At 43.0% G+C, this 15,736-nt stretch overlaps 1 protein-coding gene across 1 annotated transcript in view; it reads left to right on the top strand.

The window, feature by feature from the left end:
• The window catches only part of UBE2E3 (ubiquitin conjugating enzyme E2 E3), a 58,998-nt gene extending 55,120 nt beyond the window's left edge, over positions 1 to 3,878 (top strand). Inside the window, exons 5-6 of the mRNA XM_032190191.1 lie at positions 1,452 to 1,599; positions 3,241 to 3,878. Coding sequence (XP_032046082.1) covers positions 1,452 to 1,599; positions 3,241 to 3,338 — 246 coding nt within the window. The 3' untranslated portion in view covers positions 3,339 to 3,878. The remainder of the gene's footprint in view (positions 1 to 1,451; positions 1,600 to 3,240) is intronic.
• The last annotated feature ends 11,858 nt before the right edge of the window (positions 3,879 to 15,736 follow it).

The raw sequence follows: 15,736 nt of genomic DNA, 5'->3' as shown, positions 1-15,736 counted from the left end.
TATGTAAAAGAAACATTTTCCTACTGTAAACTAGATTCTATTTTATATACTTATGCATTAGTGTTACCAAAATAACAGAAAGATAAAAAGAAGTAACATTAGACAGCTAAAGTATTATATTGTGACATAGAGTTGGGTAAATTATTGTGATGACTTCCATTATATTATAGACTGTCAAAATATTTATACTTGTTATATCACCAGCCATGTTTGATAGTATTTTTCAGCAAAAGTTCTTTTTATAAAATGAAAACAATATTAACTTTAATTAAAGTTTAATTTCCTTGCTTAGAATTAGTATGGTTGTTTAAGAAACCAGAATTTACTAACAGGTGTCAAAGAAGTTAAATGTTCCCTTTTCCCCTCCCTTAATGCCAAATTACAAATCTTGACCAGGGCACCAGAAAGGATGCTGCTGACATTCACAAACAGTAAATGAGTTCTGTCACACAACATTTCTACAGCTTGTGGCTCTTGTGTCTGTAACATTGTTATTGTAAATCCAGTATCTTTTTCCATTCCCCAAAGGATTACAGTATAAAGAATAATACACCCTCTTATGTATTTCACACTTGCCTGAAACTTAAAAAAAATCAGTGTTCTTTAATAATGTTATAATGAAATGATGCAGAGATTTAGACAAATTCCTCTTTTTTTTTTTTTTTTTTTTTTTTTTTTAAGAGTTAGGTTATTTTTGAATATTCAGTAGTTTCAGAAACTATCATGGATTTTTCCCCCTTTCATAAGTGTGAAAAAAAAAATTTCTTCATCTTGTGCTGTATATAGTTAAGGCACTTAAATGTTTCAAACTTTTTACTTGTGCAGAATAATACATATTTTACCGATATTAGTCTGAAATAATATAAAAATGAGGATGGTGTCGGTTAGAGAGGTAGCATTGTTTTAGGTGTGTATTATATCCTGTGTAATGAAAAGGTACGGCAAAGATTTCATTGCTAATTTGGACATGAATATTACAGCATTCCAATTTTAAATGTCATGGTCTATATTTGGGCTTTTGAAAGAAAGTAAAAGATAAGCTAATACTGCATATGCAGTCAAGTTCTAACTACTTCTTCACCTTCAATAACTTCAGTAAAGTTTTGTTTGTGATCAGACAGTTCTTGACACGTGATGTGTGCATGAACCTAGCATCCAGTACTACAAAGTAGGTCCTAATTTTTGTGGGTACCTGACAAAGGGCTTGTGTGAGAGCAGTCTGTGCACTGAAGATCTTGGTAGGTTTCTTAAAAATAGCCATGACTGCAATAAACAAAGTCTAATTTCAATAAAAAATATTTTTCTATTACAGAATGTTGCTTTAGAAAATGAGCGTAGAGGAGCTGCTTCCCCAGAAGCTCTGCAGCTCAGGGAGGGCCCCTCAGGGACTAGGGGCAGCATTCCTAGGCAACACTGAATGACTTTTTCTGTCTCTTGTGCTGCAATTCTAGGTTACTTTCCGTACCAGAATTTATCACTGCAACATCAACAGTCAGGGAGTCATCTGTCTGGATATCCTGAAGGACAACTGGAGCCCTGCTTTGACTATTTCAAAGGTCCTGCTGTCTATTTGTTCTCTTTTGACAGACTGCAACCCGGGTAAGGAGCTGATAGTTCTGGGCATCCACTCTTAGTCATTTGAACTATTTGCCATGGAATATATTTTGTATATTTGCTTATTTAGATTGAATCAAAGTTATTATTTTTAAAATCAGGGCTGAAACACTTCTGCTTGGATGCAGTCCCACATTTAATGGTGCTTCTCAGTCCTGTGATCCAACAGAAAGTAAATAGCATTAAGCCCATTTATTTCAAATGTGTGGTGGAGAAAATAAGTCAGTGTCTTTGAAGGTCTATATACTAAAGGCTGTAGCAAATGAGTGGTAGATCCAGGAGTAAAGCGAAGTCCTCTGAATTACAAACTCATAAATCATTCAGGTTGGAAGGGAACTACAGGAAGTCCCTTTGTCTTACGACAGCAATTGAGATGTTTAATCTTGCCAAAGTGCAGGTGACAAGGTTTGGGGAGATATTACCTTTTTCAGAGAGAGTTCCTTATTACTGTTGGGAGGAGAGGAACTCCACTGGCATCTGTAAAATTCTCAGGAACATCTGTATGACCAGTGCCACTGTGCTATGAATGCTAATTGCTTTCAGTCAGCACAGGAACTGAGAGGTAGTGCCAAGATGACAGGTCATTCGCAGGAGGCTGGTAACGAGTAGGGAGAATTAGGTTAGCCTCTTTGATACAGAAGTCTGATGACTCTTGACACAGTACAACTGGATCCCCTCAGTGTGTCTCCTACGGTCTTGACACCAAAAGGTACTCCAGCCTTCTCCCAGCCCTGTGAAGGGAGGATGCCAGCCTGCACGTGCTGAGTGCCCCATGCACCCAGCTGCCCTTCCAAAGGAAGCAGGGTGCCTGGCTGGGACGAGCAGTTGTGGTACAACTCATTCTGTCCATGACGGGGACAATGCTAAGACAGACTTGAGATGCTGCCCCTTACAGGACATTCTTCCTGCAGGCAGAAGGTGGCTGGTGGGTGTATCCTGAAGTTAGGTGCATGGAGCTTTTCAGCTGCAGAGAGTAGGTTCTGCTTACAAGGATCTTGATTTCTTTGAAGTTAAGGAGCTGTTTTTTTCTGTGTCTCACCAGGAAATTGTTGCACTTGTCTGTTGTTTCGCCACCACCAGCTGGCAGCAAGTCTGTCTGTCCAGGAGATGTTTACCCTCCTTTAGCAGATTAAATCTTTTTAAAAATGGAAGACTTTTTGGGAAGGTTTTTATTTTCAAGACATTAGTTGCTTAAAAACATTGACAAATCGCACCTGACGAAATGGTATCTGAATTGCTGGTGATCTTACAAAACTTCACACCAAGCCTTTTGTCAGGTTTTGGCTGAAAAGAATAGCTGTATCATTTGAACACAGGTGTCTGCCTGTCATCTGACACACTAACACACAGATAACTGAAACTGATTAAAGCATTTTTCTGTTCGCTGTGCTTTGTGTGCTTTCTCCTGGAAATGTATGCTAGGAGCCCCACTACATGTCACAGCATTTTCTGGCCTAACAAAGACTGTATTTTGGAATAGATTCTGTATTTTAAATCATGGTGGGTTTGGTTGGTTGGTTGGTTTTGTGTTTGCTTTTTTTTTTTTTTGGTTGGTTTTATTATTGGGATTTTTTTTATTTTTTACTGTGAAATACTTTCTAATTCATTTTCTCCTGCCCTTTACAGCTGATCCTTTGGTTGGAAGCATAGCTACTCAGTATCTGACCAACAGAGCAGAACATGACAGGATAGCCAGACAGTGGACCAAGAGATATGCAACATAAACGACAAACTACTTGTGCAGTGTGAAGGTGCAGAAGGCAACTTTACAGTGTGCAACAAATCTTTATAGCCTTTACAATACGGACTTCTGTGTATATGTTATACTGATTCTACTCTGCTTTTATCCTTTTGAAGACTGGGATACTGCCCCCCAAAAAGGTAAATGCTATCAAGAGTAGAAATTTGTAGCTGTAGATTAGTTATGTTTAAAATGCCTACTTGCAAGTCTTGCTTCTTTGGGATATCAAAATGTATTTTGTGATGTACTAAGGATACTGTTCCTGAAGTCAACCAAATATTATAGTGCATTTTAGCCTAATTCATTATCTGTATGAAGTTATTAAAGGTAGCTGTAGATTACTAGGAATTATGTCATTTGTATTAAACCCAGATCTATTTCCAATATGTGGTACATGCTGTTGTGAAAACTGTTTTAACTTTTACCTTTGTCAGTTTGTAATGAAAGGATTTCCTTTTTCCCTTTGTAGCTCAGAGAGCACCCAGTGTATCATCTCAAACACAATAAACATGTTCCCCAAGGAGTAGTTTCTTTGTTTTCCTATTTTAAATTAATATTTGAAGAAATTTAATTATAGTAACAAGGCAGGGCCAATGTATCACAGATCCCTGTGGATAATCTTTAAATTAATATACATAAGCAAAGGCTTGCTATTAAATGTTTAATGCACCTGTGGATTGTTTAAGTTTTCCCTGTTTGTTTTTGTTTTGTTTTGTTTTTACAGAACAAATGTCATTTATACAATTTCCTTAAATTTAATACTGCTCAGCTGTTTCTCAAGTTGGAATGAGAGCATTGCATATGCTTCCTCCAAAAGCTAACATAGCTGGTTGCTTCAGGGCCAGACCTGTTCCTGTAACAAACCGAGTCTTGCTACAAACTCTTTTTGCAGGACCAGGGCCAAGTTACACACAGTCTGGTGCTTTTATGTCAAAGTAAAGCAAGTCGGACTTGCTCTGGAGAACTACAGTTGTCCATTGAAAATGGTCTTCCAAAGCACGATTAAACACTATCTTGTCTATCCAGAAAAGAAAGGAGTAGAATTAAATTTGATTAGATAGTTATAACAGAAAAACAGTTGTGGGGGATATTAACTTTTCTTAGTGAAAATGAAATATGTAAAACTTTTAGACTACTTTTCCCTCTCCCCTCTTCACTTTCTGGCTTGCAAATTTTGTAACATCTGTAAGTAACAAAGATACAGCTTTATAGTACATACAGTAGAGTCACTACTAGTTTTATAATTTAAGCTTTTGTAGGTTACCAGTCACGCTATCGATTATACAAAAAGAGATTTGATCCCTTTAAATGATTTTTAAAAATACAATTAATTTTAAACTTCACTGCCTCCCTTACTATCTGGTGTTTTTGGAGATAATGTAGCACTTCCATCAATAAGATGCTCTGCTCACTTAATATATGAAAAATGAATGTTAAGTTTAAATATTAAAGCAATAGAAAAAATGATAAAGATTAGATCTAAGTTAGTCATCACTATATAGATCCCTGTTTTTTGTATCACATAACCTTTGACCATGAATTGCCCACCCTACTTTAAATATTTCTACAGATTCCTGAAGGTGGCTTGAAGAACTGCGTATCCCAAATATCTCAACCTAGAAGCCAGTCTCTCTTGATAGCTACAAGATAGCTTTAGAGTTCAGGTTTTAAAGTGCAAAAGGGAATGAGAAACAGGGGATCTGGCAGGTGAATATGCCTAAGTCAGGTAACAGACTAATGCCAGGAGATGAAGTGCTGGAAATCACTGCTGACGGTGACCAGAGTTTCTCATTTTGTCATTGAACATGTGAGAAATAGCACAGATTGGCAAAGAAACAAGGGGCTATTACATCCGTGTTGGATATCTACAGTCTGCTCACTGCTGTCCACTAGTGCACTGGTGTGTTATGCAGTGCTCGTACACCACTCCAGTGACTTCCCAGTGAGGAGCAAACTGTGTATTTCACATGTTAACTATGTTGCCTACAGAATTTACAGATATTTATATCATAAAATATTATGGTATAAAAATACAGGTTTTATTTTAATTTTAATGTATTTTGTTTTTGTATTGTACTGACAACTTCAAAGACCTAGGTGTACAAGTGGGATGCCTTGTTAGCGTTGCCCCATCTTGCCTTCCTTGCAATTGGATCCTTTACACTGAATTCCCATCCTTTTCTTTTTTCTTTTTTTTTGTTGGTTTGTCATGATTCTGTTCTTTTTTTAATGTAGTTTTTTTTTGTGTGTAAATTTTATATTTACTGAAGTAAAGGTTGTTTTTGTGTAAACATTTAAACTTTTAAAAAAAAAAAGAAAAGAAGCTAATTTTGTTTCTCAAGTTCTCTCTGCTAAACCATGCAGTAGAAAGAAATTTGTATTGTTAAATAAATCAATTAGTTGTTAAATGCGAACGTGTGTCTGTTTTCATGGGGAAGAGAGAAATTGCTGCCTGAAATATATCCAAAATGCCAGTTGCAAAGAGCATCTGGTATTTTCAAACCGTTTCCTTTCCTGGCTGTGCCAGGGTAAATGCCGGACACTACCCTGTCACAGTGCTGATCCTGTTTTACAGTTCAAGTTTTCAGGTCCATCTTCTATCACCCATCACCAGGCTGATTCAGGAATTTGCATTCAGGAGAATGCAAATTTAAATGATACATTTCAATAAACCACACTCCCCCTCTTGCCCTACACTTTGCATGGCCTTTGGAGACACTTGCACTTGCTGATCTGCATTTGAGGCCCGTAGTTGGGGAGGGAAAGGAGTCACTCAGGGCCAGAAAGCTTCAAGTAGCCAAGTAGCTTCCCCAGCTTTGCAAGGGGAGCAGGAACTGAGTCAGCTGTGGGCTGTGCTCTGCACCCCCCTTCCTCTGGGGAAAGGGGAATGTGCAGCCCCGCGGTGCTGCCCAGCAGCCCTTGCCCTGTGTGCGATGCTCTGGGGCAGTGGGCATTGTGAGCATGGAGATGGAGCTCTGGATGCTTATGTGAAAGCAAGAAGACCTGCTTGGGCATCCTGAACCACACAGCTTCACAGGACTGCAAGGCTGTCCTGACTGGATGCGACTGGGCCATGAAATTGCATTACATATGCAGCCCATGCTACATGCAGGGAAACATGCACTGGAGAGCCCAGCACTGCTTTGCCTGCATTATCCCTTTAACCTCTGCATGGTGGCACTGCTTGCATCGATATCACACTGTGGCTCCTGGGGCAGACCAGCAGCTCCCCTTCCCTCCCTGGCCACCCAGGCTGGAGGTGGCTGCAGAGGAGCCCAAGACCCCAGGAGAGATCAGGGTCAAATATGTGCTAAAGGGAGAAGTAAGACGAGCACAACTGCTTGTACTATGGCCTGACCTTGCTGAAATGTTGATGATAATTAGATACATTCAGCTGTGGCTTAGGTGGAAGAGCAGATAATGAACTTGGCAAGTGACTGCTGAAATGTTCGCAGCACTTTGCTTTTCTATTCCTAAAGAGGGAAACCTGCTCTAGCATGTTTTCCTCCAATTCTCTGTGTGCATGTCTGCAGAGCGGTACTGTGAGTAGCTCTGTCACTGGGTAAAAGAGAAAGCACCCACTGTGGCAAGAGTTGGGGAGACCTTAATAACAAAAACTGCCAGGATTAGGTAAGATAAGAGTAGCATGAAAAATATACATATCTCATTCCCTCATGGTGACTACATCCAAGCACAGGCTCTGCATCTACAGTGATGGAAGATGTTGTGGGACCACATGCATGGGTAACACGCATATGTTGTCTCACATTGTTGTTGCCCTTGCTCTTCTCCTGCAGGCAATGTGTTGACAGCCCTATCTATGTACTGTTTCCCAGCACTGGGATGCATTTTGTAACTTTACTGTCTAAGATAAACATATCTTTGCATGATCCTAAATTGTTACCCTGCACAACGTCCTTTGATAGTGAATGCTAAAGTTCAATTACAAACTGTGTAAAAAATAGTTTGTCATGTGATTTTTTTCATTTAACCTGCTCATTAATGTTTTATGCCACCTAGTTTTGTATTGTGAGAAATAATGAATAATTGCATGTTATCTTCCTTGATCCCGTTTATGATTTTATTTATCATCATTATTATCAGCCCCTAGTAACCACTTTTTCCAGACTCAAAAGTCCTCATTTATTTAATCTCTCCCTGTACAAAGGTATTCTGATCATCCTGGTCACCCTTGTCTGAGCAGTTTGTAATTCTGCTCCAGCTAATTTAAGGGACTGAGAGCTGTGCATTGCATGCAAAAGGTGAACTCAGTTCATCCAGAATCGTGTGTTCTGGTTTAGTCTGATTGCCTAGTAATTCTTACTGCTCTGTTTGCCTTGTTGACCACTGCTTATTGCTTAGTTAATGTTTTCATAAAGCTATGTTCAGAAACGGTGGAATCTCTCTTTCTGAGCAATAGATAGTTTAGCCCTCTATGTAGGTCTAACAAACATGTCTTTTCCAACATCCGCTGCTTGGTATCATCACTGAACTCATCTTTGACATAATCTTCCCATTCTCAGCATCATGAAATCCTTTACAACACTTCACAGTCAGCTTTAGTTTAGGCTGCCTTGCATATTGACTCTCCACGTGCGGTGCTTATGATAGGGGTAGGAGGTAACAGCAAAAGTAACAGCAAAGTGCACTGGACAGGTCTGTCTGCCAAGAAGTGATGGGTCCCCGAGGACAAATTATCATCTGGCTTCTGAATGGCACAAATGAAAGCAGCTGCCAACTGTTTTCATCAGGCTGGGCTTTGTCTCCCTCTACAGAACAAATGTCAGGTCATTATTTAAAGCGGAGCTCAGGGCGGGTACATTTTCCAGAGTGCTAAACGAGCTGTCATCCTAGGGATTAGTTTTCTGGGCTATCATATAGGTAGACAGGGGTGAATCTCAAGTCCTAGGGGAGACCATCCTTCTGAATGTAGCAACTGCATGTATCTCTGAAGTGTACAGGTGGGTTAGAAACCTGCAGCCTAACACTAGTTCACGGGAATAGGCAGCAGCAAAGGGGCTGGAAAAGGAGAGGCACCCAGGAGAAGGGGGATAAAGTTGTTGAAATGCAGGGGTTCATGATAGCCTTGCTCGTACTGAGGAAGGCAGCGTCTCACAAGTGCAGATGTCTGTGGCTCTGTGTATGTATTCCAGCATTTGAACCTGTCTTGACAGGTGAAAATTTGGGCCAAGCTGGGACCCTGCTGGCTGCATGCTCAAGGAACAGGATACCAGCATGTGGTTTGTGAGTTACAGGTGGTGGAATTAAGGTGACAAATTATTTTAAACTTTTCGGTTTCTGTAAGTAAACATTAATACACCCTATTCTTTTCCAATATTGCATGGGTGTCTCTGTTAGCTGTGAAGCTAACGTGCTGTCTTCTCACCGCTGGGATGGTAAGTTATTGCACATAAGCAACATTTTTCATCCTATTCCCTGTTGGTTGTTGCCGTTTCCAGCCGAATTGTTTCATAAGTGTGGCCTTAATGAAGAACTGAAAACACTGAGGTATCATGTAAGCTCCATTCAGATTTCATCGATATTTTACTGCACTACGGCCTGAATTACCTTTCCTAAAGTACGAGTAAGAACTGAACTACGCAGCAGCTCTTCTGGAAGACCGTGCTGTGAGCACGTCTGTCACCTAGGCCAGCGCCACATCAGTAAATCATGCGCTTCACTGCCATTTTCTTTTGCCTGCTGCATAATACTTGATACGAGTGTTTCTACACAGTCAAAAACCGAATGCAGGAGCTGAGAGGGGCCGGGCTGAGCGGAGGGGAGCGGAGGAAGGCCCGCTAGGTGTCAGTGCAGCCCCGGCTAGAGGGAAGGGCCGCGCTGCCGGCTGGGTGCTGCTAGCGGCGAAGGGAGCGCGGCCGACGGGCAACGGGGCCCCGGGAGCCTGAAAGGGGGCGACAGCCGGGCCTCGGGAGGGATGTGGGGACGACGGGGCCAGGCCCTGCCCGTGAGGCAGCGCCGCTGGGGGCGGGTGTCGCTGTGACCCGGCGCTGAGGCCGCTGCCTGCGGGAGCCCCGGGCCCGGCCCGCTTCGTGGCGCTGCCCCCAGCTCCCTGGGCGCCAGGGCGGGTTCCGGAGGAGTTGAACTTCGGCCCAAGTGAAATCGCTGCGGATGGGCGGGTAGCGCCCAGATGGAGTGAAATGCCGCGTGTTGGTTCTGTTTGCTTTCTTAGGTTAAACATTCGGCTCCTGGCATTGGGAAGTCCGTCTTCGTATTCTCATAAAACATACTCATTCATAAGTCCCACTCTGAAATTAGGCCAAGCAGCCAGCTGGTTGTCTTTAAGTAACGAAGGATTTGGATGTAGCAAAGAATCATAGATTCATACAATTATTAAAGTTGGAAAAGACTTTCATGATCATCTGCTCCAACCAACACCCTACCACCAATGTCACCCACTAAACCATGTCCCTAAGTGCGACATCCAACCTTTCCTTAAACACCCCCAGGGACGGTGACTCTACCACCTCCCTGGGCAACCCATCCCAGTGCCCGACTACTTTTTCTGAGCAGAAATGTCTCCTAATTTCCAACCTAAACCTCCCCTGGCACAACTGGAGGCCATTCCCTCTAGTACTATCACTGGTTATCTGTGAGAAGAGGCTGACCCCCAGCTCCACACATCTTCCTTTCAGGTAGCTACAGAGAGCAGTAAGGTCTCCCCTGAACCTTTTCTCCTTCAGACTAAACAACCCAAGTTCCCTCAGCCGCTCCTCACAGGACTTGTGTTCCAGGCCCTTCCCCAGCTTCGCAGCCCTTCTCTGGGCACGCTCCAGGGCCTCGATGTCCTTCTTGTAGTGAGGCACCCAAAACTGAGCACAGTACTCGAGGGGCAGCCTCACCAGAGCAGAGTACAGGGGAATGATCACCTCCCTGGTCCTGCTGGCCACACTATTCCTGATACAAGCCAGGATGCTGTTGGCCATCTTGGCCACCTGGGCACCCTGCTGGCTCATGTTCAGGCAAGCGTCGACCAACACCCACAGATTCTTTTCCTCTGCAGAGCTTCCAGTCACTCTGCCCCAAGCTTGTAGAGTTGCCTGGGGTTGTTGTGGACAAAGTGCAGGACCCAGCCCTTCCCCTTCGCCATGTTGAACCTCATCACATTGGCCTCTGCCCATCGATCCAACCTGTCCAGGTCCCTCTGCAGGGCCTTCCTACCTTCCAACTTTCTGAGCAAATTCTGTCTGCTCAGAAATGATGTGTGGATAAATATTTTAAATCCACCCAATTGCTAGTGATTTTCAAGGGCTTTCATTGAGCAATTAAAGTAGCCATTGATCATTCAGGCCTCAACCTACGCTGTAATTCTGACACTCTGCAAAGAAAGCCATGCGCAAGCAGATCAGATGGTGTTCAAAGAGAGGCCTCTGCAATTACCATTGGTAATGTCAGGTATTGTGTTTGCCTTATTAGATTACATTAGGAACCTGTAGTGAAGCTGTGAAATAGCAGTTGTCCTAAGATGTTTCCTGTGGTAGCATTTTTACTAAAGACAGTTACAGAGCTGTAAACTGCAAAGGCAAACTGATTGGAATTTAAGCTTTGAACAGGATGTAGGTCTGCAAATGTGCTGAGAATCCTACAAAATTACTGTCAAGATCCACAGAGGAACCATACTTCCTGGCTAAGGATTACTTAAACTGTGAACTAGTTGAACATTCCACAGTGGTGCTTAGAAAAATGGCTACAAATGATCAGTGCTTAACTGCCTTTGGGAGGAGAGTTGGGAGTTTTTTGATTTCTCTGTCTTTGTCAGATCTATACTCAGCCACCACCTTTCTGTGTTTTCTCTGTCTTGCTCCCTTTCTTCATTCTTCATGGCTGGATTTAGAATAACAGATTTGTGAAAGAATAAATGGTAAATGTTCCTTGTTCTTCAGATTTGGGAAAATTCTTTAAATTCATGCATTTGTTTGGGTCAAATTCAAGATTTGACCTCCACCAGTGCACACTTCCATTTATTCCTACCCCACAAAAGGCTTTTTCCTGCCAGACCAGGCTTCAAGATGAGAGTTTGGCAGAGGCCAGGATCATGGGGAGTTCCCGTGGCACCAAGCCCCCACCCCAGGCATGTCACAGCCCATCTGCCCCATCCAGCACAGTGTAGCTTCTTATAGGCAACTGCTACTTCAGGAGACCACTTCCTTGTCACTCCCATGTGGTGGTGGACCTCGCAGCTGCTCCTTAATCCCGTAGGTCTTTGGGAGCCTTCAAACTTTCATTTACAGGGGAAACTACCAAGAGAGGAGGTATAGTTTGTAGCACAGAGTGATTTATTTGTATAATAGCAGTTATCCAGAGCAAAGCACTCTGTAAAATGACACTCAAAAAAAAAAATAAATAAATAAAAAATCAGGCTAGAAGCTTAATGTAAAACTACTAGACCAATTTGAAAACACAGTGACAATCTAGTCCTCAGTATTCAACCAAGCTCTTCAGAGGAAGGGGGAGGATGAGGACTTTGTAGTGCCCTGAAACACCACAATTCGGGAAAAGTTTTGCTCTGGGAAAAGGAGCGATACAAAGGACCCAGAGGATATTCCCTGTGCTATGCCCTGCTAGAGCTGATTTTAACTGTGAGGATCTGACTGTCTTGGAGGCTAAGATTTAAGACTTTTTTGTTTCATTGCAGAAAGCTAAAGGATCGAACTTGCTGTTTTCAGGTCTTGCCCCTGTTTCATTTCTCCATCTTAAGCATATGGTAGCTTTTGCTGTCCCGCTCATGCTGCCACACCAGTGGCTGCTGTTATGTGCCATGGTTAAGGACGCACAGAGAAAGCAGCTTTGGGAGCTGCTTCTGCTGGTTTAAAAACAACCAAGGTGCTGCAGCAAGTGCCAAGCAGGCTGCAGGCACCAGGTGAGCACACCTAGCTCGTGGCCTAGGTAATGTGCCCCAGCTCTGAAGATTTTTCTTCCCAGACCACCCTTCCAAACCATGCTATTGCTTTCTTTTCCTAAAAGGGTTTGGAAAGAAGAAGTAATTTCTGTCACTTTGTTATTATGAAAGACTAGCTAATGTGAATCTAGGGGTTCAGCCTTGAATTAATATAAGGTTAATGCTCACGGCAGCTGAGTGATGGGAAAGCAGAAGTGGCTCTGGCTTACGCTGGCGTGCAGAAGATCTCTGGAGGCCATCGCACTGGCAAGAATTATTGCCTGAAGGGCAATTACATTGGCAAGCCTCAGCTGGAGCACTGTGCACCCTACTTTCTCACCTCATCATGCCAATTCATGCCGCCAGCTTTGTTCTGACACCCATCCTCTTATCAGAGGAGCAGGTGGCGAGGAGCCAGCTACGCTCAGCGTGGGGCTCCTCTATGGAGAGCCAGCAGCCGAGGACCAGCTCAGAAATCCAGCACAATGCACAGGGCAGAAACAAAGCCTGACTGCAAAACAAGAAACCAAAAGCTTGGACTGGCCTGCAGGACATATCTGGTAAGCAAGAGGAGCGAGGCAGTAGGAGAGGAGAAAACAAAGCCATCGTTCTGGAGGTAGGCCTGACTGGTGGCAAACGAGCAGATGGACAGCACTCTTCAGCTTCCTCCCAGGGAGAGCGATGGCAATTTGATTGCTGGACAAAAGACGTGGACAGGAAGGTGCTGATCTCCCTGCCCCAGCTGCCTTCTGAGGCGCCCTTCATCACTCTTACCACATTGGGTCAGGGACAAAGCCTAGCACTGAAAACAGAAATACCACAGCCCTGCCTGTTGCAGGCAAATTCTGCCTCTGCAGAACTACTCTGTCACAGCGTCTTAAATAAACTTCTGTTCAGCATCCATACTGGATCGCCAGAAACCAAGACATATTCGGAAAAAGAAAATCAAAAAAAAAAAAAAAAGAACTACATGAAAATGAAGAAGCCTGTTCACAGTACCCTAGCAGTACATTCAAAGGAATAAAATCATTGTAAGCAGACTGGAAAGTATTTAAAGAAGCCCATTTCTGCAGAGAAGGCATATTGGGTCTCAGAGCAAAGCTCTTATCAGGAAATATTTTTTAAAATATGAAGAAAGAAACCAGCTACAGGATAAGGGAAGCTAATAAAAGCAAACAAGAATCAATGGGCTGAATGCTAAGAGGACAAAGTTTGCTGCGGATTTGTAGTTATTCAAAGCATGTAGGAGAAACGCTGACCATGAAGAACTATCAAAATTATTTAAAGTGACCAGATTTTAAAACAGTCAATAAATTCAATATAATTAAATGTAAAGTGATTAGCAGGAGGAAAAGAGTCTCGCATTATGTACACAGTGGGATCTGGGCTCATTCTTTAGCACTCTGAATTCCTCAAATGACGCAGCAGAGAGAGAAGGGCTTTTAATACTTCCAATGTTTTCCTATCTGTTGAAGGTAAAGGCAGGTCTGTACATTAGCATCAACACAAAAGCCTTTGAAATCGAGTCACATGCTGATAACAGGTTAACATCATAACATTTTGGAATACAAATTTGGACATTTTGGTTTAAATATTCTCCTGCAGATTCTCCTGGGATTCCTGTAGGTGGGTCAGTATTGCTATGTTATGCTAACTTCAACATGTATGTTAATCAGTCCCATATTTCCATCTTTTACAAAGTCATAATTGTATTAAACCTACCCAGGGCCTGGGATACCTCAGGCTCTACTGAGAGCAGTGCTCCAAGCTACTGAGCTATTTATCTTTAGCATTGCTCAGCAGTTTCAGGAAAAGACACAGCGAAGGACAAGAAATAGATTTAATGCTGGGCTGATGTAAGCAGTGGTGCAGGTGTTTTAGGATAGGAGCACTGCTGTTGCAGAGGTGGGAACAATGCTGGCACAGGAATGAAATCGATACACAGTTCTCAGTACCAGAGACACTCACCATCCATGCGGAGAGCGCTTGGGGCTCTCCACAACATGGAAACACAACGTGGCTCTCTACACTGCTGTCTCTCGAGACAGCAGTGGGTTACTTCTCCTCTGCCTTACAGGGAAACCCAGCTCCTGCATTTTTGCCTGAATTCAGTTACTCCTTCTGCTCCTTCTCTCCATCACAGAGAGCATCCCTCGCTGTGACTCAAGTTACCCAATGCAATGTGTCAAAACCACATAAAACTGAACCACCCTATCCCGCACAAGTTGCCAGTTAGGTCTTCATGCTAATGTGAGCTGCTGGTTCTTCCAGGAACAACTTATGTCAAATCCTCCTTACCCTTTCCTGAGCCCCAGCTGACAGTGGCTGGCACAAAAAGCAGGAAAAAGACAAAAGTCTCTCAAAACCTGAGGATTTTCAGAACACACCTCAAGACGCCTGCTATTAGCTTGAACCATGGGGTTGCACGAGCAATTAAAAATGAGCAAACAACAAGACAGCCAAATCTGCAGAGTCTTAGCCAGGCAAAGAAAAACTCCATTTCAGGAACACACAATGCAGTTTAATAGTGAATCTAAAAATTATCGACTGACAGCTGATGAGCATGGCCACATCACTAGACATGGGACAGCCTTGTGTTTCTGAAGCCACGCGTGCAAGGGTGTAAAGCTGAAACATCTGCCCTAAGGCATGGAGAGTAAAGACAACAGCCTCGCAAAAAGCATCTTCCCACCCTCCCAGTCAGCATTGCAGGCACGGAGCCCTGATCCCTGACACCCCTCACCAGGCAGTCCTGCTCTGCCCTGCCCCTGAAAGGGGAAATGGGAAACAAAGAGCTTTGGGTGGGGGAAGCTGCCAGCAGCTTCAGGCTGATCAGAGGGTGACTAAGAGGCAGCGGTGGTCACAGGCAGGCTGGGTTCCCAAAGACGCAAATCCCTGAGAGACTGTTTGCTGCTTGACAGAAAAGTGAATGCCACAATTTTAACCAAATTTGAAATCGTTTATGTGGGCAAAACTCCTGTCAATAGCAGGAGGAGTTCTGCTCAAATAATGTTCCCCAAATAAGGCACTTCTTTACTGTGAGTTATCAGTGCTATGGTTTAGGCTGCGTCCCTACATGTAGACACACCAATTGCTGGCAATTTGCTTGCTCTCCACATCCTTCCTAAATGCCTCCAGAATTAAGAAATGAATGCATTTTTTTTGGAGGAACTCCATCTTTGCTGAAATTATAGAAAAAAAATAATAAAGTGACAAGAAAAGAAAAAGAGAGTTTTTTTGATTCTTCATGTATGGAAAGTGAATAGTCCAGCTGTCTCACACAAAAGACTTTGAAAGGTTCAGACATCACCAGTCTCATTTTTTGTTGGCCCTGTACTAGCTGCACTAAAACCAGCAGGTGTTGCACTGGTGCAGATGTGGGGAATCACCCTACCTGAAAGAAAAAAAAAAAAAAAAAAAAAGGAAATATGCAAGAAATCACCTGAAGATGAGGTATTTAGTGGGGACTGTTAGTGTTAGGTCAG

This window comes from Aythya fuligula, chromosome 6 (genome assembly GCF_009819795.1).
Source record: "Aythya fuligula isolate bAytFul2 chromosome 6, bAytFul2.pri, whole genome shotgun sequence".
Lineage (NCBI taxonomy): Eukaryota > Metazoa > Chordata > Aves > Anseriformes > Anatidae > Aythya > Aythya fuligula.
The sequence above is the reverse complement of the archived record's forward strand: the minus strand, read 5'-3'. Positions and strand labels throughout refer to the sequence as shown.